Here is a 25854-nt window from a genome sequence, read left to right as displayed (position 1 = left end):
GCTATCTGAAGGTACAAGTGGTTTGGGGGGGACAGATTGTGGGAACAGAGTCGCTTTAAAGGTTGCAATGGTCACAATTGCCACTGAGCTATCTGGGCCCTTGCCATCTCACTATGTGGTACTGACATGGCGGTGAGGGTGATCCAGGACCTGGGTCCCAAAGGACTATAGTCACACCCCCGCACCTGTGATAGTCTTCTCCTCCTGCTTTTCATTTATCTGATCCTTTCTGGCATCAGAAGGAAGTGAACTGATTCCATGAATTTGAGAATTTAAATTGGTTCAGTGGGTTAGTGCTTGTATCAATTCATGTTCATTTGCTTCCATTCTATCTGTTGTCTGCTTTTTTAACGGACAAAAAATGTTCCACGTTATTTATTTTCCTGTTCAAAAAAATAAACTGATTTGTATAATACATTCTATGGGGAGGATTTATTAATACCGCACCAGTCTTAACCCCTTAGTGACCGCCGCACGCATATTCACGGCGGCCACTAATGGACTTTATTCCGATGCGTACGCCTTTAAACGGGGGGCGCATTGGAATAAATTACCGCCCGTCGGCAGCAGCAGAGCGGGTGATCAGCGGTCAGTGTGACCGCTGACACCCTCCTGTAACTGCCTGGAGCGGAGGATTCTCCGCTCCGGGCAGTTTAACCCGTTAAATGCCGCTGTCAAACCACGACATCGGCATCTAACGGGTGCCGGTGTGTCCCGGTCGGCGCCGCGGGTCACTTACGCGATCGTGATGTCCCGCGGCGCCGTCCAGTGTCCTGGTGGTCTTCATGGTGATCCGGGGTCCTAATGAAGGTCCCCGGGGTCACAATGGAGATGCCTCATGCTGACAGGGGTGGCCTTGGCTATTGCCTGTCAGCATGAGGCATGATACAATACATTGCAGTACATCAGGTACTGCAGTGTATTGTATCAGTGATCTAAGTATTTTACACTAGTGTACAGTAATGTACACTAGTGTAAAAGTAAAAAAAAAAGTGAAAAAAGTGTGCACCAAACACAACACAGCCCCCCCCAGCCCCCCAATAATAAAAATGCATTACATTCCCGATACACAATAAAAGTTGACATAAAAGTGATCAAAAACACAAATCATATACATATTTGGTATTGTTACGTCCGTAACGACCTAATCTATAAAACTATATCAATAATTACACCGCACGACACACGCTGTAAAAAATAAAATAAAAAAAAAACAGTACCAGAATAGCAGTATTTTATCAGCTTTAGATAAATACGTTATAAAAGAGATCAATAAGTCATATACATATAAAACTTGGTATCAATAGAAACTACAGATCTTCCCGCAAAAAATAAGCCTAAAACAAGCTCAGTCGCGCAAAAGATAAGAAGACTATGGATCTTGCAATGTGGCGACAGTTTTTGTGGGTTTTTGCTAGGAAGATAGTTTCTATTGCGCCAAAGCGGTAATAGTTAAAAAAAACCTACACAAATGTGGTATCGCGGTAACCGTAGTGACCCAGAGAATACATGTATTATGTTATTAGTGACCGCCGATACGGATTTTTACGGCGATCACTAATGGGCTCTATTCTGCTGCCATCAGCTCTTTATGGTGATGGCGCAGAATAGTGCAGCGGTGCTGGTAATGCCCGTAGCCCCCTCCTCTCAGCTATCGGAAGTAGCTGAGGGGTTGGGGTAGAATGTGGGGTCAGTCCCGGCCAGCCCCCTCACCGGCGATCGCCGTTATTACCAGTATAACGGCGGCCACCGGTAACGGGCATTGCCAGCGCAGCTGAACGCTTTCATCTCTTCTCACAGTGAATCCACAGTGAGAGGAGATGAAAACATGTCCCCCCCCCGTCCCCAGAATTAACCCTAGTGACCTGGTCACTGACCCTCCCCTCCCTGGGCGGCCATCCGATCCAAGATGGCCACCGCCATCACTGTAAACAGAGACTGTTCACAGTGATGGAATTTCTAAAAATGATCAAAGCTCCATTCTCTCCACCACCAGAGGTGGCGGAGAGCATGGGGCAATGATCAGGGACCACCCGGTGTGGTCCCAGTACAAGCGATCAGCGGTATATGCTATATACCGCTGATCGCTTGTTCCAAATGGTGCCGGCACTTTTTTACCCCTGTCACCAAAGTCAAAAGCCGCCCCGGATTAGCTGTAACCAATCCAGATTACCTGTAACCACCCCAGATTGCCCGTCACCTCCCCAGATTGCCTGTAACCACCCAGATTGCCCGTAACCCCCCCAGACTGCCTGTAACCCCCCCCCAGACTGCCCGTAATCCCCCCCCCAGAAAGCCCGTAACCATCGCAGACAGCCCGTCACCACCCCAGATTGCCGGTCGCCACCCCAGATCACCCGTCACCACCCCAAATAGCCAGTGAACACCACCAGATTGCACGTCACCACCCCAGATAGCCAGTGAACACTCCCAGATAGCCAGTAAACACCCCCAGATAGCCATTAAACACCCCCAGATTGCCTGTAACCACCCAATTTGCCAGTAAACACCCCCATATAGCCAGTAAACACCCCCAGATTGCCCGTAACCACCCCAGATTGCCCGTAACCACCCCAGATTCCCTTTCGCAACCTCAGATAGCCAGTAAACACCCCGAGATTGTCCATTACCACCCCAGATAGCCAGTAAACACCCACATATTGCCTGTAACTAAAATGTCACTCCTTCCCTTCTGAGCCCGGCTGTGTGCCCATACAGTGGTTTATGCCCACGTATGGGGAACCGTTCTACTCAGGAAAACCTGCGTTACATATATTGGGGTGAGTTCCCCTGTTCCTCGTGAAATTTAGAAATATCAAACTAAACAAACATGTTATTGGAAAAATTCAATTTTTTCATTTTTACGGTTTAGTTTTGAATACTTTCCTCCAATACCTGTGGGGTCAAAATGGTCACCACACCCCAAGATGAATTCTTTGAGGGGTATACTTTCCTAAATGGGGTGACCTTTAGGGGGGTTTATTCTGCGGACACTACAGGGGCTCTGCAAACGCACCTGGCGCTCAGAAACTTCTTCAGAAAAATCATGCACTGAAAATGCTAATTGGCACTCCCTTCTCAAGCCTGCTGTGTGCCCATACAGTGGTTTATGCCCACATATGGGGTACCGTTCTACTCAGGAGAACCTGCGTTACATATATTGGGGTGAGTTTTCTCCCATGTTCCTCGTGAAATTGAGAAATTTCAAACTAAACAAACATGTTATTGGAAAAATTCAATTTTTTCATTTTTTACGGTTTAGTTTTGAATCCTTTCCTCTAATACCTGTGGGGTCAAAATGGTCACCACACCCCAAGATGAATTCTTTGAGGGGTGTACTTTCCTAAATAGGGTGACTTTTGGGGGGGATTTATTCTGCTGACACTACAGGGGCTCTGCAAACGCACCTGGCGCTCAGAAACTTCTTCAGAAAAATCATGCACTGAAAATGCTAATTGGCACTCCCTTCCTTCTGAGCCTGGCTGTGTGCCCATACAGTGGTTTATGCCCACTTATGGGGTACTGTTCTACTCAGGAGAACCTGCGTTACATATATTGGGTTGAGTTTTTTCCCCTGTTCCTCGTGAAATTGAGAAATTTCAAACTAAAGGAACATATTATTGGGAAAATTCTATTTTTTTCATTTTTACTGTCTTCTTTTGAATACTTTCCTCCAATACCTGTGGGGTCAAAATGGTCACCACACCCCAAGATGTATTCTTTGAGGGGTGTACTTTCCTAAATGGGGTGGCTTTTAGGGGGGGGTTATTCTGCTGACACTACAGGGGCTCTGCAAAACGAACCTGGCGCTCAGAAACTTCTTCAGAAAAATCTGCACTGAAAATGCTAATTGGCGCTCCTTCCATTCTGAGCCCCGTTGTGTGCCCATATAGTGGTTTATGCCCACGTATGGGGTACCGTTCTACTCAGGAGAACCTGCGTTACATATATTGGGGTGAGTTTTCTCCCCTGTTCCTCGTGAAATTGAGAAATTTCAAACTAAAGGAACATATTATTGGGAAAATTCTATTTTTTTCATTTTTACTGTCTTCTTTTGAATACTTTCCTCCAATACCTGTGGGGTCAAAATGGTCACCACACCCCAAGATGAATTATTTGAGGGGTGTACTTTCCTAAATGGGGTGACTTTTAGGGGGGGGTTATTCTGCTGACACTACAGGGGCTCTGCAAAACGAACCTGGCGCTCAGAAACTTCTTCAGAAAAATCTGCACTGAAAATGCTAATTGGCGCTCCTTCCATTCTGAGCCCCGTTGTGTGCCCATATAGTGGTTTATACCCACGTATGGGGTACCGTTCTACTCAGGAGAACCTGCGTTACATATATTGGGGTGAGTTTTCTCCCGTTCCTCGTGAATTTGAGAAATTTCAAACTAAACAAACATATTATTGGAAAAATTCTATTTTTTCATTTTTACCGTCTTCTTTTGAATACTTTCCTCTAATACCTGTGGGGTCAAAATGGTCACCACACCCCAAGATGTATTCTTTGAGGAGTGTACTTTCCAAAATGGGGAGCTGTCAGGGGAGCTGCAAACGCACCTGGCACTCAGAAAATTCTTCAGCAAAATCTGATCTGGAAATGCTAATTGTCGCTCCTTCCCTTCTGAGCCCCGCTGTGTGCCCATACAGTGGTTTACGCCCACATATGGGGTACCACTGTACTCAGGAGAACCTGCGTTACAAAATTTAGCATACATTAAAGCATCACTGAGCTATAAGCGCATAAAGTGAGACAGGTCACATTTTGAAAAATGAGCCTGGTCATTAAGGCCCAAATAGGCTTGGTCCCTAAGGGGTTAAAAAGACATGTAAGAAAAAAACACCTGCACATAGACACGCAGGATTTTTTTATGTAAAGAGGCACACCTCTACATAAATCCATGCACACTGGTGCTCTCTGTGTGGAATGTAGTGAAACATATGCCAACTCAGAGCTGCTGTAGATTTTACTAACAATTTACCCTGGCATGCAACAATGCAACAAAAACAGAGGCCATGCGCCCTCTGTGTGCAACCACACCCATTTCCCACTCTCTCCGCCTCCACGTCAAATATTTGCACAGTTTTAACGTAACACAAGTGAACGGATCTATCCAAATCTGATGACAAAACACAAATGTGAGCCTAGCCTTACATTGTTAGGCCATGTTCACACATGGCAAAAAAGCGTTTGTTGCTTGACACGGCAGTTTCAAACAATGGCCACTGTCTGTGAACATCACTTCTTTTTAATAATTGGAATGTGGGCACATTCCAATTAGCAATAGCGAACAATTTAAAGTACAGTTGGGAGCCGTACTTTACATTGTGTGCACAGCATATTTTGTGCAGCCGCTGTTCACTGAATAGCGGACGCACAAAATAGACATGTCAGTTTTTTGAGCGGCCACATAGAACACCAGCCGTAGTGTATGCAGAGTGTATACACCACATCAAGCAATGTTAGTTAACAATGGCCGTTGTTGCAAAGTTGCCACACAAAAGCACTACACAAAAAGCATTTTAGTTTGTGGTGTTTTAGGGATCAGTACTCTGGGCACAGAGTCTTTCGAGCATTTTTATTCTATAGGCTGTTCTGTAGGACTTGAAAAACACAATAAATGCATCCTACAAATGCAACAAAGTAAGAGCCACAGCTAAAAACATGACCTTTATTACATTTTTTTTTTTACAAGTACTTTTGTGAAAAAGGCTTCTAGCTGCTTTACTGGCTAAACTCTGAACGTTAAAAAAAGCTTGGTAGTATAATGGCATGACTAAGTGAAGGCTATCAAAGAAACCCATACTAACTACTTTTTTCCAGTTGAATTTGTCTGTCAGTACACATGCAACTACCGCTCAGAAGATAATCACCGGTATCACTTACCTTAGCCTCTTTGAGTAAAGGCTCAATTACACAAATGTATTTTAGCTCTGCATTTTCTCCATTGTATTTTATTTGCAGTTTTTTTTTTTGTTTTTTTTAAATAAGAAAAAGGTTATCTTACAACTTCTAGGGGAACACATGAACACCCGTTTGGCAGTGCAACTGCTTCAGCTTTGATGTAGAGGAGGCTGCGAATTCTAATGTTTTACAGATATAGGCTTTAAAGTAAATCTGTCACCCCAAATCAGCACACTAAATTAGCGGTACCTTGTGATAGATGGCTTGCCCCAGAAGAGTGTCAAAGAGGAGGGGCCTATGCTATTATATGTCCCTGGCCCTCTCCAACACTGTTTTATTATGCATGCACGCCCTGACGACAAGCAGGATTTAGCTTCCGTCACTAAGCCCTGCTCTATTCTCACGCCTGCCCCATTCTACTCACTAGTGGCTCAGACAAGGTGAGCTGTTAACGCTATGGCCTGCCTTTTCACATTCCCAATACCTGTGTCAGAGAGACACTAGCAATCCATTTATACTAAACCGGAAAGCCATAGCAAAGCCAATGGCTCTGGATGTGGCCTTAAGGTAAACTTACACGCAGAAGGATTTTTCAGCTATGAATTTTGCTGAAAATCTGCAGTAAGAACTAATTTATTTTTTTTTTTTACAGAGGATTGAGATTAGCGAACCAGAGTTTGTTTTAACTCGAGTATGCAGTATAGTATTACCGGTGGCTGAAGTTGTTGGATGCAGCTATAAGAAGTTCCTGGAAAACATTCTCCATACAGCTTTAGGACTACATCCAACTTATTCAGCCACCGATAATCAAATGCTGGGGTTTGCTCTTCTCTACTGCTGATACTTTAAAGGAAGTGGAATCCTGTAACAAATTTGCAGTAAAATTGGCATGCTGTGGATGAAGATCTGTAGAATGCTTAAAGAGGTTATCCAGGCAAAATTAACAAGAAATTGCAGGGGCTCTGGCCTCCGTACCCCCTACAGATCTTTGCTTCGGGCCCTGGGCTTCTTTGTTATGAATAGAGCTGTGGGTATGGTGCAATACCTGTGGCTCCATTCATCCCTATGGAGCTGCCAGAAAAGCTGAGCACAGCGGAAAGTGCTCTTGGCTCTTTTTGGCGGCTCCATAGGAATGAATAAAGCCACTGGTCACATACCATACCCACAGATGTATTCTTAATAAAGAAGCCTGGACAATCTGTCTAATTTTTAATATAGAAAACATCTACAGCATGGAGATGAGACTTGTTCATTTACATCCACAAGTATTCCACTGTAATACCCACACAAATCCACAGGTAAAATGCACAGCAAATCCACAACCTATGAATTTAGCCTTAAAGAATTGCATTTGTGACGTAATCTACTGTATTCTAATGTGCAAACTTTACCTGACAAAACACGTGCTAGCACCTGCGATTGTAATTTGAAAATTGCCACTTCCAATTGTTTTTACTGCTCTGTGCTATCTCTCAGCAACACTGAATAAGCTATTTGCTCTGTGGCATTATGTAAATTGCATATTTGTTTTCAGTCCTTTCACTAATCCACAAAGACTTTTTTCTCTTTTAACAAGATGATTTACTGTGATAAAGGAAAAGTTGGCGTGAAGGTTTTCTCTCTACCTATCTAGCGCTTGAGTGAGGTTACAGCTTAAAACAAAGGCTGGATTACAAAAAGGGCAATATTATTCAGCAGCTTAAAATAGGTGTCAAAACATTTCCAGCCTGAGCTAAATCAAATGTAAAAACTGAAATGGGAACTGAGGTAAGGAAATAGATTAAAGTAGTTTGGACAGATTGCTGGCAGTTGCTCATGCCCCGCAGATAAAAGTTTATCTGGCCGTATGTGCAAAACTTCACTCTAGTCATTTGTCATTCTTCACAGCAAAGCGGTGCACTTCTACAGATCACTACTTTTTTTTTTCTTTCTTTTTTTTTTTTTTTTTAGAAAACTTTTGAAATTCTTAACTCAATACCATAAAGCTACTAAAGCATTACGAAATTCACAACGCACCTGTTATTCTCAGCTGGAATCTTTATTACTGTCATAGAAAGTCTTTACTTCTTTACTTTATCCAGTATAACCACAATCAGAGGAAGAGCATTTCCACCCAGACTGCTTACATACATGTATACAATCAAGATGCATGGTACCAGCAAAAGCATGATTGCCCCTAATTGCCATTTCTTTGGGCCAGATATTGTGGATCCTGGTGCTATGCAGCATAACAATAATTTGGTTATGTTTTCTATTCAAACTAGGAAAACTATTACCCTGTTCATAAACCTCAGACTGTTATTGGGGTTAAAAGCAAAACACTAAAAAACTACACTGAAGGTTCTAGTAAAGGTTTGTTTGACCACATATCTAAATTATATTCACATTAATATACACTATTCAGCCATGACATTAAAGATGAAGTGAATATCACTGACCACTTTTTGGTAACAGTGCTGGTCAAGGGGGGGTAGGAGATTTTGGAAGAAGTAAGATGGAAAAGCGTGCCAGAGTTCACAGTGTATTGCAGTTTGCTGTATATGGGGCTTTGTAGTTGCAGACTGGTCAGAGTGCTCATGTTGATCCTTGTCCACCACCAAAAGAGCAGCAATGGGAATGTGAGCAACACAACTGAACCATGGAGCGATGGAAGAAGATGGTTTAATGAATCACTTTAAATTTTCTTTTACTTGATTTAAATAGCAGGGTACATGTTCATCACTTAAAGGGGTAGTGCACCCAAAAAAAAATTCTTTCAGATCAACTGCTGCCATGAAGTGCCAGAGATTTGTAATTTACTTCTATTAAAAAATCTCAAGCCTTCCAGTACTTATCAGCTGCTGTATGCCCAGCAGGAAGTGGTATTATTTCCAGTCTGGAGAGCAGGAGAGGTTTTCTATGGGGATTTGCTCCTTCTCTGGACAGTTCCTGACATGGACAGAGGAGGCAACAGGGAGCACTGTGTCAGACAGGAAAGAAAACACCACTTCCTGCTGGACACACAGCAGCTAAAAAGTACTGGAAGGCTTGAGATTTTTTAATAGAAGTAAATTACAAATCTCTGGCACTTCATGGCAGCAGTTGATTTGAAAGAAATTTTTTTTTGGTGCACTACCCCTTTAACTAGGAATGAGATATCCTAGAAAGAAGTATAGGATAAAAGAACTGGTAGAGGCAGTTTGATGCTTTGGATAAAGTTCTGCTGGAAATTCTTGGGTCTTTGCATTAAGGTTGCTTTAACTTTGACCTCCTATATAAACAGTGTTGGATACCACATTCATCCCTTTTCAGAAATGGCATTCCCTAATAGCATTGGCCTCCTTCAGTAAGAAAATGCGCCCTGCCACACTGCAAAAATTGTTCAGGACTGGTTTAAGGAACATGACAAAGAGTTCAAGATATTTGGCATCCAAATTCCCCACTTACTGGATCTAAAGAATCTGCTGCTATCATCCTGGTGCAAGATACCACAGAACATTATTACAACAACATATTAGGGAGGCAATTTCAATGCTACAATAATCAGTGTAAGGGTGCCTTCACACACACTGGATCCGCAGTGGATTTGCTGCTAATCCGCAGCGTGAAATCCACTGCGGATCCAGTGTCAGTGCATCCCTATGAGAGCACATACTCACAGTGGGATTGACACCCATTACCCCCCCCCCCCCCCCGGCGTCCGGAGCACACATGCTCGTCTCGCACAGCCATTTAGTGTGCGCTGCCCCGCTGCAGCCACTGGCTGAGCGGGCCGTCCTGCAGAGAACCCACAAAGCAACCCGGAGCGGGAGGAGGTGAGGTATGCTCTGGCCTCTGGGGGGTTAACCTACATACATGCAGTGGGATGTCAAACCCGCTGCGAGTATGTATTCTCATAGGGATGCACCGACACTGGATCCGCAGCGGATTTCGCTGTGAATCCGCAGAGTGAAATCTGCTGCAAATCCGGTGTGTGTGACGGCACCCTTAATTTGAATGTCATTTTGAATTGAAACTTTGACTTTCCAGTTAAACTAAATGGAGAACAACAAAAGAAGGCACAATGGGCACTGCTAAATGGAAAAACTGGGTGCGTTACTCCTGATGAAGTTATGGGGACATAACGGATAGCGTGGGGTTTAGGTGCCAGGGTACCGAGATTGAGCACAGTTCCTTGGATGGTATATGTTGTGGTACATTGTGTATTTCTGTGGTTTTATTTCATTTATTAGTGTAATTCACAGGTGTTGATGCATTTGTATTGATTATGTTATATTGGTTGTATAATGTAGTACCCCATCCTATTTTCAAACTTTCTGGGCAACACAATTGTCTTTTCATGGTACTAGGTTGTTACCCCAATGATTGTGAGGGTCACCAGTATACAAATATGACCCTTGTGGTCATGTTTTAAGTGTTTTTAAATTTCCTTGTGGTGTGTCTTTTATAATACTTTGATCTAATATTTGGTGTGTGTGCATCGGTTTATAGCACATATACTTTTCTCTTTTTTTGATACAAAACTAAATGGAGAACTTACATAAAATAACATATTCCAAAAACTATACTGTTTTGTGTTCACAAAAAATGAATAAAAAAGGGGAAGCGGTCAAAGATGTCATCCAGAACTTGAAAATAACTGCTCTCTTCCAGAAAACAGCACCACACCTGTCCTCAGGTTGTATGTGGCATTACAACTTGGCTCCATTTGGTTTAATGGAACACAACTGCAATACCACACACAAACTGAGGACAAGTGTACCTGTCACCAAAAGACATGTCGGAGAGACATACATAAAAAGTAAAGCAGCATATTGCAAAAGCTAAGATATATGCATAATATAGATATTTATAAACTGCAATACTGCTAGAGAAAAAAAAATAGTTCTTGATCAAATGGTTTGCTATGAACCACATTTTTTCTATAGCAAAATATAAATATCTATCTTATGCATATATCTTAGCATTTGCAGTGCGCTGCTCTACTTTTTATGTTTGCAAATGTAGTTCAGCCATGGCAGCATGCACCTGCTTAGTTATATTACTTTGATTGAATGTGCTGACCAATTTTCTGTATTTCTTTGTCAGATTTAGACATGAAGCAGAAGGAATCCAACAGCATCCAGATAAAGTAGTCTTCAAAGCTTTTTCGAGAAACCAAGCAACACAACGTTTCAACTCTCGTCTCATAAAAAGTCTTTGTCAAGTGTACGCTTGTTCCTCAATAGACTTTGCAGACTACTCTATCTGGATGCTGTTGGATTCCTTCTGTCTTATATATTCAGCCCACTGTATGGGATTGTGAACACTCCAGTGCGCAATCCACTATCATCTACATGCCTGGAACTATTGGTGCTGTTGGACTTTACTTCTATATTTAAAGTGTCACTGTCTTTTTTTTTTTTTTTTTGCAGAAAAACAATAGTACAGGCGATTTTAAGAAACTTTGTAATTGGGTTTATTTGGCAAACATGCCATTAACTGCATTCAAAAACTATTTCCCCAGGCCCCCCCTCCCTCCTCTCTCATCCACTGCTCATTATCAGGAAATCTCAACTATTTTACATCAGTCAGGCCCTGTGTAACCTATGAAGAGGGGAGGGGGGAGGATCGAGATAAGTCACCAGCAGAGAGCAGAGAACAAAGGATTACACAGCAGGGAGCTGTGTGAATCTGGTATTCAGAGGTCAAAGAGGTCAGTGCTGACTTTAGAGGAGATAGCTGATGTAGCTGTAAATTAAGTCTTTGTTGTCCTGTTTTGGTGCCTCATCTCCCTCCACCCCTCCCCTCTCCATAGAAAATCATGAAGACAGGAGTGAGAGCTTTAAACTGCTTTTTCATGATAAAATGCATTTTCCAGCTAATAAACCCAATTACAAAGTTTCTTTAAATCACCTGTACTACTACTACTACAGATTTTTCCCCCCAAAAAAATTAAACAACAGTGACACTTTAAGGCTATGTTCACGCTACGTAAAAGTACAGGTGTAGTTGCCATCGGCATCAACCGCCGTACTTTGTACGGGTGAACAATGCCTATTGTTCTATGGGATCCCGGCCAGAGCGAATACACATCGTATGCGCTCCGGCCGGGATCCTGCACGGGGCAGCAAATAACTGACATGTCAGTTTTCTGCGTCCGCAATTCAGTGAATTGCGGCCATAGGAAACCCTGTCAGTTCACATAATGAAGCGAGTGTCTCCGGCCTCTTGCTTCATTGTGTGCAGGAGGATGTTCTGATGCGGGCGCGCCCGCATCAGAACCCTGTGGCCAAAAGAACATCCGGGTCATGGAACGGCCGGTCTCTATACGTAGTGTGAACATAGCCTAAATGTCAGACATAGACATGTCAAAAGTTTTTATTGGTCAAGGTTTGAGTGTTCAGACCTGGACAGATCAATAGAGGGACCGGGCAGAGGACAGTGTTACTGCGTGATTCTCTCCCTGCTCTGTGTCAGTGAGAAAAGAAGATATGCCCCATAGACATTCATTATAAGGCCACCTTCTCGCAACAAGACCAGAAAGGACTGCGCTGAGCGTGGACTTCTCCCAGCTCATTCTCATTATCAGTCATGGTCTGAACACTCAGACCTGAACCTATCAAAACTTTTTATATGTTTTTCTCACATGTTGAAAATTAGTTTAGTGCCTCTTTAATTACTGAATTTGGGTGTATTATTCAGTCCTATTGCCACAAGTGTGTGAAATCAAGCACCTAGCAATGCAGTCTGACTTTACAAAATATGTGCAAGAATGATCATTCTCAAGAGCTCATTGGATGCCACTGTTGCAGCAAGTCATTTCATCTTATCTCTTCCCTCCTAGATCTTCAACCATCAACTGTAAGCAGTATTATTGAAAAGTGGACGCACTAAGCAGCCACAGTAACTCAGCTATGAAGTGGGACCATGTAAAGTTACAGAGCAGAATTACCAAGTGCTGAGGCGCATAGCACAGAAAAGTCGCCAATGCTCTGCTAAACCAATAACTGCAGGGTTCTAAAATCCACCAAACTCTGCTAAAAAATGCCTGGATTTAAAATTGGATGTGCAAGCAGACAATGTCATGTGTAGGTGTCTCAATACTTTTGTCCATACAGTATACAAACCCACTCCACAGCATTATATTGTACGAGTTAAAATGACTCTGTACCCACAATCTGACCCCACCAAACCATTTGTACCTTCGGATAGCTGCTTTTAATCCAATATCTGTCAGACAGGAGAAAATGTTCCAGTGGCATTCCTAATGATGAAGAGGGTGGGGAGGAGGGACGAAGGGGTGGTGCAAAGTTAGGGCACAGATACTCCCGTTTGCCACGGGGCTGCAAGTTTAAAAGTTGTTTTTTAGGACAATAACTGCATTACCTGCCGAACGGACCCCGGGACAGATTTTGGATTAAAAGCAGCTATCCAAAGGTACAAGAAGTTTTTTTTTTTTTTGGGGGGGGGGGGGGGGGGGGGGGGGTTAGATTGTGGGTACTGAGTAGCTTAAAATAAAAGTGTGGTAGGTAGAGTTTTTATTCATCCATGACTGGTATATATAGTTCAGCTACAGTATGTGGTTTCTTTTATTTTCTGCTAAGAATCTAAATTTAAAGAGGCTCTGTCAGTAAGTTTATGGTGCCCTATCTCAGGGTAGCATAAACTAGTGACAGAGAAGCTGTACAGAATGATGTTTCACTTGCATTGTTCTGTGCAGCTGATTCATGGATATCCTCCTAAATAACATGGGCAATAAGTAGTCCTCTCCATTATGAACGTGAGCCCAGAAGTGCTAAATATTCATGAGAACTCCGCCCACCAGCTGCTGATTGGCAGTTATCTATCCATGCTGTGTATAGGCAGTCATCTGTCAATCAGCAGCTGGAGGGTCGGGGGAGGGGTATCGCAGGAATCCTTTTCTCCTGCATATTAGGAGAACAGCTAAATAGAATGTTATAAGTAATACACTGATTTGTTACAAATTTTTGTCACTACTTTATGCTGCCCTCATTTAAGGCGGCATAAACCTAGGGACAGAGTCCCTTTAATATCTTCCATAATCCAAACAACTAACTCCCTTTTTTAAGACTTTGCTTGTGCTGCACCAGTTCTTTGGAACATAATACCCCAAACCACCAGCCTTCTAACCAACATGCCCTAAAAGGCAGGTATATATAATAAATGGTCTCCCCTATTATGACTATGCTCCCCTACACTCCTTTTCACTTTTAGAGATTAAAGTTATGTAATCTACCCTATTTATAAAATAAAGGTAGACCACTGTATAAATAAAATAATTTCTGCCTTTTGTCTCAGCCCTAAGACTTATAGACTGTAACCTCCTGTGGGCAGAGCCCTCACTCCTATTAGTTGTATAATTAGCATACATTTTTGAAACATTTGATTTTTGTATGTATATGTACAATCAGAATTGTAAAGTGCTGTGAAATATGATGGCGCTAAATAAATACTAATAGTGTAGTTAAAACAAACTATGCAAAGACATGAAACAGGATGCTTATTACTACCTAAAAGTATTCTTTAAATGAAGTCTGAAGAAGTAAATGCATTTTTGGAAAGATACTTAAGTTGGCTGCATTAAAAGTGCAAATCATAAAGTTAAGGTGGGGGACAACTGCCCAAAATTAAATTAAATTAAGAGAATCCAGTGCTAACAAAACATGTTCAGCTCATTGATTCACAGTTGCTTTTGTAGGTCAATGTTTGCATGGCCAGCACATACACACAGCAGCTGCATTTCACATGAAATGGCCCCACAATTCCAGTCCTGTAAGATGCAGAAAGAAGGAATGGGCTTTGTACATTACGACATTTTTCATTATAAGTCGCTTGAAGGAGAACGGTTTTCCTTTTCCATCCCTTCCAGAAAGCAGGCCCCCAATTTTCCAAGCTGAAGTCTACTATATTAATATGTCTACAACTGAAGTACATGATTAAAAAATTGTACTCCCTATCTGAGTCATCAAGCACAGACGGAAAAAGCCTGCCATCATGTTTATGGGGGAATTAGCAAATGTTGCAATTTGTATGGATACAATGCCACACTTTTACATAGACTGTTTTTGAAACTGCAGTTCAGTCCCATTCACTGCAGGTAAAACTGCAATAGCAGACACAGACACACGCCATAGAAAAGAGTGGCATAGTTTGACAGACTCCTATTTTATGGTCTCTTTTGACAATAAACTTTTTAAAATGGTTCGAATCTAACCTGCTTTGTCCCTATTGTGCAGGGGACGCCAAAGATGAGGTATGTCATTTGCTGATTTGAAGATGCGGTTAGTCATTTCCTCCACGGTCTGGTAAGACCATTAGGAGCTCTGCCCCACCCCCATATCAAAGATCCGGCCCCGGCTGGCCAGTGCCCCAGTGTTCCTAATGGTCTTACCGGACCGTGGAGCAAATTACTACCTGTACTGAGGGTGAAGGTAAGAGACATACCCTTCATCCTCGGAGTCTCCTGCACAATAGGGACAAATCAGGATTTAGATTTCTCTAACCTGTGATAGGTATTATAAATAAAGCATGATTCAGCATGTACTTTATAGTGGGTCTACAGCAGAACTTTGTCCAAAATGACATACCAGACAATCATAATTCATATTAATCTTACTATTCATACCTGTCACAATTCAATACAGTAAAACCTAATAAACCATTGGCAACTCATTATGATATGGCACTTAATTCTCCGTACTTAAATTTAAATTCTGAAAAAATTTAGCAGTTACAAGGCTGAACAGAAAACCTTTTATCCAACCTCCCATAATAGCTACTTGAGGACACCTGCCACAAAAAAAATATTATGGGACAATGTCTCACAATATACTTTGCCTTAGAAGAACATTTGACGTACCAGTTTTCTCCGAGGTCCTCAGAAACACCATGTCCGCTGGGATTCTTTGATTCTGTAAATAAATAAATGTACATATAAAAAAATAATTCCGATTCTTCTCTATGGTATTAGCATCCAGAGGTCGCAAACAGGATTGAAATGCAATTAAAATAGGATTTATCCTAGTACTTTATATTCTGCATTTGCAATTTAGAAATCAATATTTAAAAAATTATACAATAAATAAGTAACAGTTAAGCCTTTCAGGTACTTCCAATTGGTGAACCGTCAGGACACACGATGACTATTAATGGAGGGAGACGCAGGTTTTCTTATAGTGGTTGTGTAAATTGGTTGAAATAGTAACAATCAGACATCTGGCACTACACCAGGCTTACACTGTGCTTCACAAAGCAGGCAACATGATATGACCATCACATCAGTTTGGATTTAAAAAATAATCTGTTTATTTAAAATATTCTAGATTTTGCATAGCTTGTCAAGTTAAAAGAATTGTTCATAATTAGAGCAACATGGCATGTCTTGTTCATGGATTGTATCTAGTATTGCAGTTCAAAAATTACACTAAGAGAAAAAGAGCACAAGAGAATAACTGGGTGCACTCTACTATTTGTAAACACAAGATCCAGCAGAAAGGCTTAACAAAACATAGAAAAACACTATATATTGCTCAGAAACATGAGCAAGCAAACCAAGCAAAAGGGAGCCTAGAAGAATATTACAGCTCTATGATATCACACAAAGCACAATAAAAAAAAAAAAAAAATCACAAACAAAAAATAAACTGTTTAATGCAACTGTTGAATGCAAATACAGAAGTGCCAAAGTTATACAGTAATACCTCTGTTTTCAAACTCAATCGGTTCTGAAAGGCTGTAGGGAACAATATAAACGTTTAATTATGTTTGACACTCAATGGGTCAAGTACCGAGCACCTGGCCCACAGAGTGTAAAGACTAGCAGTAAGGCCGGGTTTACATATATCCGGCGGTGTGGCGGCGTTTTCCTCTGGTGCAGGAGAAAAGAGCCAGAGAGAAACGCATCTTTGAACTGATCCCATTTCAATGGGACAGTTCAAAACATGCAGCGTGCAATTAGTGCCCGCCGCATCGCCAAACCGGCAGTGCGGCAGAACTGATCTTGCAGCGTCCTGACGCACCGCCGGTCCGGTGATGCGGCAGCCGCATCCATTGAAGTCTATGGAGCCCCGGAGGCCCTGCCTGTGCCATCCTGGTTTTTCCCTCCGGCGCTCCAAGTAAAGGTGTCCCCAGCTCCCTCATTAACCCCTGTGACCCCAGCCCTGCAGCACAGTGGCCCCTGGCAGGAGGGGCAGCACTCTATAGGAGATGTCCCTGTGTCCTGTTGCCCCCAGTAGAGGGCTCCGATCCGAGTTTTCACCCCCTCCCCCTATAGAAGTTCACCTGCTCTGATGCTGCCTGGAGCAGCAGACCCTAAAGTAGATGGTCCCCTGTGAGGTGTACCCCTAAAGTAGACCATCTACTTTAGGGTTACACCTCACAAGGGGCCATCTACTCCTCTACTCTCCTCTACTCTCCCTCTGACATATGTAAACCCAACCTAAGTAGTGGTGCATCGTGGCGCATCACGACTTACTGTAAAGGAGCAGGGATTCCAGTTGCACTCAGCTGCATAGGAGACACGCCAGCTGCCTGGGGAGGTAGGATGTCACTGTGCAGGAGCTTGGGTAACTCCCAAAACACTAGCATCCCCCCAATACATTTTATTCTACCAGCAGTACAGGAGGAGAAGAAAAGCAGCCCTGGAGCTCCTGCATGGTGATGTCCTCCCTCTCCAGACAGCCGGAGCTGCATAGGAGACATGCCAGCCGCCTGGAGAAAGAGGAGGTCACTATGCAGGATCTGCAGGGCTGCTTTTCTTCCCCTCCTGGACTGCTGGTAGTATAAAGTGTATTGGGGTGTGAACTTGGTGGATGCTGTGGGGGACGTCAGTGTATTGGGAGTGACCCAAGCTCCTTCACACAGACATCCTCCCTCCCCAGGTGGCTGGTGTGTCTTCTATGTCGCTGAGTGCGTTAGCGGCCTGGAGAGGGAGGATGTCACTGTGCAGCACAGTTTAGAGCAGGGATTCCTGTCATTATGACAGAATCTCTGCTCCTGTGACCCTTACTGAGTATTTCTGTATAAGAATACACACTGGCAGAGCATACACATGTGCTAATTTTGCCCCATACAAATATATGCTAAGAGGAGATGAAAAATGAGCACTACAAATGGAGGCATATACCACATGTACAGTATTTAACCCAAAAAAGCCCACTACAAATGAAAGTAAATTAACCTAAATACAACAAACCAGTTTGGTCTCATGGACTCCATGTTGATAATAAATAAAATAATGGAGAACACATTCACTTTTCAGTTCATGTTCACGTTCACATAAGATCCACCCCAAAATCTGAAAAATAATCATGCAGATTTCGATCCACTTTTCCAAGTAAAAAAATGGCATATACATAGAATATATGTAATTGAAAGGGATGCCCCTTTCAATGACACAGAAAAAAGAGAAGAGAACGCTAACAGGCTGGCATCCAATTCCATGAAAACATAAGCAAATTTTAACATCCATCAGTTTTCAAATGCTGTTCTTCTCACAGTCTATCGTAATTTACACCCTCAATTCCAAATTGCCAAGGTGCCAAAGTAAGAGGAAATATAACACTTGATATAGCATGTCATATGTAGATAATTGAAGTAAAGAGCCACAGGCTACTAGACAATGCAATCTGCTGGTAAGCAACATGATGACATCATAAGAAAAGTACCATAAAACTCTGCTAGATCGCAGAAGTGTAACAGATGTTCTTGCTGTGTATTTTTATTTAGCAGAGCCAATTCATAGAGAGTGCAAAAGGCTGACCTAAGGCTGCAAAAGCACACTGTGCATTCAGCTATTTACAGATGTTTTATACATCTGCTCATTTCACTAAAGCTTTTTTGATTGTAATACTAGCTGTGACATAAAAAGAATGCTTTCAAAGACAATCGAGTCCCATATGTGAGAATACAGTCACAATCCTCTTTACTATAACTTCATCACTTGTTAAAAAAAATTCAAAGGAAAGCATAACTTGCAGGTTACTTACTATTCAGAATTAAGAAAAACTGCATAACTGTACAACAACATGTTAATCAAGAGACCAACTTACATATTATTGAAAGTATAGGTGAAAAGTGTCTGATTGCAGGGGGTGGGGAATACCACCATTTTGACCTGAACTACTCACAAGAACGGGGTACCCGAGTACCCCATTTGAACAGAATGTTGGTTAAAGTGCCATTGTGCCATTTTTAAAATAAAGATCAACATTAGATGTCATATAAAGCGTATTTGCAATTTGCATTAATTTTGTTATCATGGAAAACACAGCACTTCCTGTGTTCTGACTTTTTTTTTCTTTTCTTTAGAGTCTAACACACAGGAAGTCCCGTGTTTCCCAGATTACCTGAACGCTCACAGAGAAGGCAGTCATGTGATTGATGGACTCATTGACCTGTGACTCTCTGTCTATATATATCTGACTATAAAGCTGCCTTCAGGAGACTGGACCTGAATACAATTAAGAATAGCTTTGTTTTACAGCATGATAACTATAACAAAAATAATGAATGTAAATTGCAAACTTGCTTTATATCACATCCCTTGCTGATTTAGATTTTAAAAGTTATAAACGGCAGTGACAAATAAATATGCACGCCACCACTCAATTCAATCTCCATAAGATTGATGGCCAGAGCAGAGTTATTGCTACCATCACTGATGTGTTCCCAAAATAGCCTTTTATAGAACGTCAACCAAGTACACTATTAGAATCAGATGTGTGAGGTCTAGCCAGTAAGTCCCACACAATTCCCCAAAACAGGCGTAGTCAGTCCCTCATTCCAGTGAAGAATTGGTCATGCATGTGTGGTCACTCTCTAAGTGAATGGGGGAAATACTCAAAGAAACTCAAAGAAAAATGATAATGATCTTCAGTGCTCAGGGTTTAGTGCTTTACTTCACTGCCATTCCTGAATTATCTTACAAATAATGGGTTAATCCTATCACAGTCTATTCACATGTACAGGTTCTGCTGCAGATTTTAATGTAACTAAATGATTGAACACAGCATCACATGTGAATGGACCCACAATATATTGCTAAGCTCTATGTTGCTCTGACCATCCCGTATTTTACGGATGCCACGGAAAGAAGCCCTGTAGTGGAGTAGTGCCGCAGAGATTCAAACAGTTTTCCCTGTCTCAGCATGATATTGATACATCATGCTGGGCAGGAAAACACTGAAGTATAGGGCTTCCCTGTCCGTAGCATCCGTAAAATACAGGACTAAGGGAATAAGACCTAAAAATCCTGACAGTTGCAAAAACTCAAAATGAACTGTGCAGGTAAAACAACTATTGCTGACAATATAAAATACAAATAAACTAAAGAAATTGAAAATTATTTGAAATACAAATGGAAAAATATGAAATTTGCTCTGGCCTGGTGATGTGCGGCCGATGAGATCAAACTGATTCATTCAGTAAATTCAGCAGATGTATGATGCTATATTTGGATAAAGAAGCCTTAGTAGCGTGCACAACTATTACATCAGCCATTAAGCCATCATTTTCACATTTTTCAATCAGATTTCAGATCTTCCAATCAATGTTACAGACATACTATAAGGCAGCCATATCTATTAAGTTCCCTGGCACCAGTAATTAGGATGCTAAATTGCTGTGAGAAATAACCAGGTGCTTTACACTGAGGCTTTACATTGTGGCATGAAAATTGAACACTTCACACAGATTGTTTGTTTGCTGTAGTTGTAAACATATGGATCATCCTCTGAAATGACTCATTAATTTCACTGTTGTTGCTCCTTCCAGTCAAATGTGAAGTTCAGCTCATTTGCTTGTGTGTTAGTCTGTGAGTGATCTTGGAGCTATCACGGTGCAGGAGGTTATGAAGAGCTCTTTACAGAACACAATAAGAAAAGGGCTGGGGAACACAGTAGCTGTTACCTTTTCTACTATGATTAGGTCTCCAACTTGAATATCTGAACTTTTCACTTGCACTTTACCTACAATAAAAGTAAAATCAGTCTTATTGGCGTGTTCTACAGACATAGACAAATAGATAAAGAAAGATATGCAGACATGGAGCATCATCAAGTGTACACATATGATTTAGGAGAATGTCATCATGACCTAAGTATTCTAAGTATTTGCAGGGAGTTCAAAATAGAACAAATAAATACATCACAACCTCACTTCCGTCTCCAAGCATCACAGCTTATCAGGCAGATCGTCGGCACAGATTTATCATTCTGTCTAAGACAGATATCAGACGCCTTTGTGTCTCACTCAGATAGCAACCAATCACAGTCTGTTATAAAAAATGGAAGTCGAGCAGTGACTGGTTGTTGTTTGTTTGAGACAAAAATGTGTCTGATTGATAAATCTGGGTCTCTGAATGATGTCACTAGGAGTCCAACCTGCTCCATTTTCTTAGGGTACTATTACACGGAACGATAATCGGCCCGATTCGGCTGATTATCGCTCTGTGTAATAAATGCAACGATCATCGGCTGATCGTTGATATAGGTTAGAACCTTTTTTTGTCGGGTGCCAACCGCGCACTACTCTGTGTAATAGCGGTGCACGGGCGGCGACTAACGATATACATTACCTATCCACGTTCCAGGGCTGCTCCTGCCGTCTGCTTCTCCCGGGGTCCCGCGCGCTCTAGCTTCACATTGGCCTGCCAGTTTAGCAAGGGCTGCAAGGACATCGGTAACGATGTCCTTGCAGCTCTTGTTAAACGATTATCAGGCTGTGGAATAGGCCCAGTAAACGAGCAACGATCTAGCAGATCGGCGCTCGTTTACAGGTATTATCGGGCCCTGCTCGGCCCGTGTAATACCACCCTTAGACTGAACATCTGTTACAACCATGCCTTATGTTTTAGAAAAAAAGGAAATTTTGGCAGCACATATATGACTCTGTTCACACTGCAGGTTGCACACTGCTTGTGGCTTAAGTACAGACAAAAAACAAAAGGTGCAACAGCAACCCCCAGGTGCAGGGGCTTACCGTATTTACTCCTCCCAGCGTACACACGGCAAACACCTGCACTGTAGATATTAAAAATTAAAATATATATATATTTTTTTTTTTAAAAGTGAGGATCTTAGCAAACTATTAGATCAAACAGAGTGTACCATGTAGCCACGTTAACGCGTCCTCGATGCTAAGATCCTCTTCTAAAAAAAAAAAAAAAGAAAAAAGTTTATATTTTAATTTTTAATATCTACAGAGGAGGTGTTTGCCGTGTGTGCACTGGGAGGAGTATATACAGTAAGCCCCTGCACCTGTGGGTTGCTGTTGTACCTTTTGTTTTTTGTCTATGCCTTTTGTTATGCCTTTGCAACACTACTTAAATGGGTACTCCAGGTGGAAGGCGGTTTTTGAGTATCGCTGTGGTGGAGGTGGAAGAAGACAATGACGTGACAGAAGAGCTGACCATACAATGTGAACAACCCCAGGATTCTCTGCTACTAAATGTGGATGTGGATGTGCAGCAGCTGTCCACATGTGCAGGGAAGACTTGCCCCACTCAGTGCATGCTCAGGAATGGCTGTCAATTAATACCAAGCCATGTCTGTGAGCGCACAATGGACTGGAACTTCCTGTGTTTGGTCTCTTTTTTGAGAATGACCAAATACTGGCACGGAGGAAGCATAGAAGAGCAATTTTAAAAGAATTTGTAACAAAAATGTTGATATATTTTGTATTTTATTTGCAGCCTGTAGAAAGGAAATTCTATGCCTGACTAGTTACCCCATACATTTTTTTGTGTCAATGTAAGGAATACAATTAACTATGCATACAGAATTATCTTGAGTGCTGTCTCTACTTTACTTTCTGAATTTAGTCTTTGGACCTCTAGGTGGAGAGATTCAACTAGACTGGCACCAATAGATAAAAACATGTGCTACTATTACCACTGTGAAAACTGTTAGTTAAAGGGAGACTATCAGCAGGTTAGAAGCATCTAACCCGCCAATATGTCCCTATTGCGCATAGGGCACTAGGGAAGAAGGTAATTTTTTTTTACCTTCATCCTCTTTGCCATTTCTGTGATATTAACAGTTAATCTTCTATACTGATGAGGCATTTAGATGCACTGGGAGCGGGACTACAATCCCAGTGCATCGATCTGCCCCACCACTCCTAATAAATACCAGCAGGATGGGATAGCCAGTGGCAAATCGGTGCACTGCCAACATCACAGAAACAGCACTGATGATGAATGTAAAAAAAAAAAGTACCTTCATCCTCTATAGGGAGTTATCAGCAGGTCAGATGCTTCCAATGGTTAAAGTGTCCCTGTCATTTGGGAAGACTTTCAAAAAGTTTTGATCCATCAGAGTTTAGGTGTTCAGACCCCAACCTCTTATAAAAAGAAGAAGGAAGAAGTGCGTGGCTGAATGCTGTGCTCCCCAGCTTGCTACAATCTCCATCTCACTGCAGCAGACAGGGTACAAAAAAAAGCCTATGAAGCCTATATCATGTAGCTTATGAGTATTAGCAGGAGTGCACTCAAGCAAATCTAATTAAGTGTCTTTAACAGTTTTAGCATTGGGGCAATGCTAAAACTCCTCATGTCTAATCATACAACCATTGCTTCAGCTCCAAGCTACAGGGTCTCTGCAGCTTCAAGTCTTCTGATACTTAAGTAATATGCCTTCTGAGCAACTTCTTCTGATAAATAGCTTGTGGAATAGGAAGTAATAATTACTAAATTTGAGGTTGTTTTTAGCATTTTTATACATTTGTGTGTGGGCCGCACTTACGTCTATGCATACGCTACATAGCTACAAAGCAAGCACTAGAAAGTACAGGAAGGAAACGTAAGTACAAGACGGAACAGTGCTGGAAGCTTCTCAGACTGGTTCACACCCACTCAAGACCAGAGAATAGCAAGGAGCAGCGTCACTGAAACGGGGGACAGCTGGAAAGATATTAATGGCTATAGAGATACTAGGATGTTAAACAAGTAACATGGCAGTTATGAAAGTTGTTTTTTTTTTTTTTTTTTTTTACTTTTTGAAATTTAGGTACACATGAAATATAGTCATAAGCAAGTGCTTAGTTATCCAAAGGAAAATGTTCTCATTGCATGAAATTACTCAACAAAAAGGTTTCCTGAGATTTTTATAATGTATGAAATTATTTATCACAGGAATAAATGAGAACAGAGAGATTATTACAGACTGTTCTATTCAGTTTGTAGGTAAACAAATAAAACGTTCATGTTCTTGTAGCTGCAACATAAAACATGACAGCCCAGTATGTCTGAAAGATTATCATTGCAATTTAGGGAGATGTACAGACTGGACCCCCATAAAGATTTCACCCTCAGTAACTGCCTATCTACTAGATACGATCAATGCTCTCTCCCTGAGCATAAAACAGAACATCTTGTAGCCTCAGTAAGATATAGTGAAGGTTATACTGTAGCTCTGTAATGTGATGCTTTCACAATCATCAAAAACCTGAACTAACTGGACCAGCACCATAGGGTATTAAAGCCAGGTTCATACAGTATGTATCTGGTGAACAGGAGCCGCCTGGGATAGGACCACTAAATGCATCCAAGCTGGGTACTTGCATCTGGCTTTCCATCCAGTGATCCATAGGTAAAATGGAACCAAGGTGGACAAGGTTGGGAAACACTCTTGCCTCACCTCCATCCCCACCAGAACTGAGTGAGGGTGCCTTTACACGTACCTTATCGCTGCGTATTTAACGCTGAGTTTTTGGTGCGATTTTTACATGCGCGTTTTGATTTTCACATGATTTTCAAAACTCGCATGTAAAAATCGCACCAAAAACGCAGCGATAAAAACGCAGTGATACGGTACGTGTGAAGCTACCCTTAAGAAGAAACTCTGTCAGCAGGTTTAGGCTGTCCTATCTCAGGGTGGCATAAAACAGAGAAGCTGAACAGAATGATGTATCACTTACATTGTTCTGTGCAGCTGATTCAGAGACATCCTCCTGACTAAGTAGTCCTCTCCATTATAAGTATCAGCACAGTAATCCTGGATATTCATAAGAGCTAGAAAACTCCGCCCACCAGCTGCTGATTGACAGTTGCTTACTATACACAGCATGGATAGATAACTGCCAATCAGCAGCTGGAGGGCGGAGGGAGGGTGGGGTCATGGGGTTAGTAAGAATTCCTGCACATTAGGAGAGCGGCTGAATAATATGATGCACGTAATATACCGATCTGTTCAGCATTTCTGTCACTAGTTTATGGCGCCCTCATTTAAGGCAGCATAAACCTAGTGACAAATTCCCTTTAAGTATATTAGTCTGGCCCTTGAAAACCATTATAATTTGTTTTGTGGCCTCATGGGAAAATGAATTGTCCACCCCTGCCTTTGACAATAGGCATCTTTAACACTAACGTAGAAACCCTATTTTAGGCTACTCAGCTTAGCTGACTACTACAAGACTTATTATTATCATATTTGATGATATTTGAGTGAACATATCATATGTGCAGAAACACTAAAAAAAGATTTCTTTCGCAAATAAACACATAGCACCATCAACCTGGCAGAACTAGTTACACCCCAGTGCACCACCTAAACTGTACTAAAGCACCAAAATATACTTACCTTGTATCATACTCAGGTTAAACATATATGTCCAACTGCAGTAGAGAACAGCACAGGTTTTGTTGAAAAGGGCCTCGTATACTGATCAGTCACTCAGATCCATTTAGCTAATGCATCTGCTCTATGTACAGTAAATTAGCTTATTGTCAAAAAAAAGGTAATATAAAATCTATTTGTTTTAGACGCTAAAAAGTTTACAGCTGATATGTAAAGATGGAATAACCAGAAAGTGAAGTGATATTTATTTACTGACCTCTAATGGTAAGCTTGCTATATAATTGGGAATTCATTTCTTTGTCTCTCTGGAACCTTCGATATTCATCCACTGCTTCCCTTACCATTGTAACAGCCAGAACAAATCCCTTTAAAAAAGATCAATGCTAAATATT

The 25854-nt window shown here is 41.7% G+C and overlaps 1 protein-coding gene across 3 annotated transcripts in view; it reads right to left on the bottom strand.

Moving 5' to 3' along the window:
- The window catches only part of ATP9B (ATPase phospholipid transporting 9B (putative)), a 242507-nt gene that overhangs the window by 188189 nt on the left and 28464 nt on the right, over nt 1-25854 (bottom strand). For all 3 annotated transcript variants that reach the window (XM_069957885.1, XM_069957883.1, XM_069957884.1), the window contains exons 5-7: nt 25719-25827; nt 20796-20854; nt 15748-15799 (exon numbers count right to left, since the gene is read on the bottom strand). In XM_069957885.1, the coding sequence (XP_069813986.1) occupies nt 15748-15799; nt 20796-20854; nt 25719-25827 (220 nt within the window). The remainder of the gene's footprint in view (nt 1-15747; nt 15800-20795; nt 20855-25718; nt 25828-25854) is intronic.

This window comes from Dendropsophus ebraccatus, chromosome 2 (assembly GCF_027789765.1).
Source record: "Dendropsophus ebraccatus isolate aDenEbr1 chromosome 2, aDenEbr1.pat, whole genome shotgun sequence".
Classification (NCBI taxonomy): Eukaryota; Metazoa; Chordata; class Amphibia; order Anura; family Hylidae; genus Dendropsophus; species Dendropsophus ebraccatus.
Note: the sequence above shows the minus strand (reverse complement) of the source record. Positions and strands in the feature narration are given on the sequence as shown.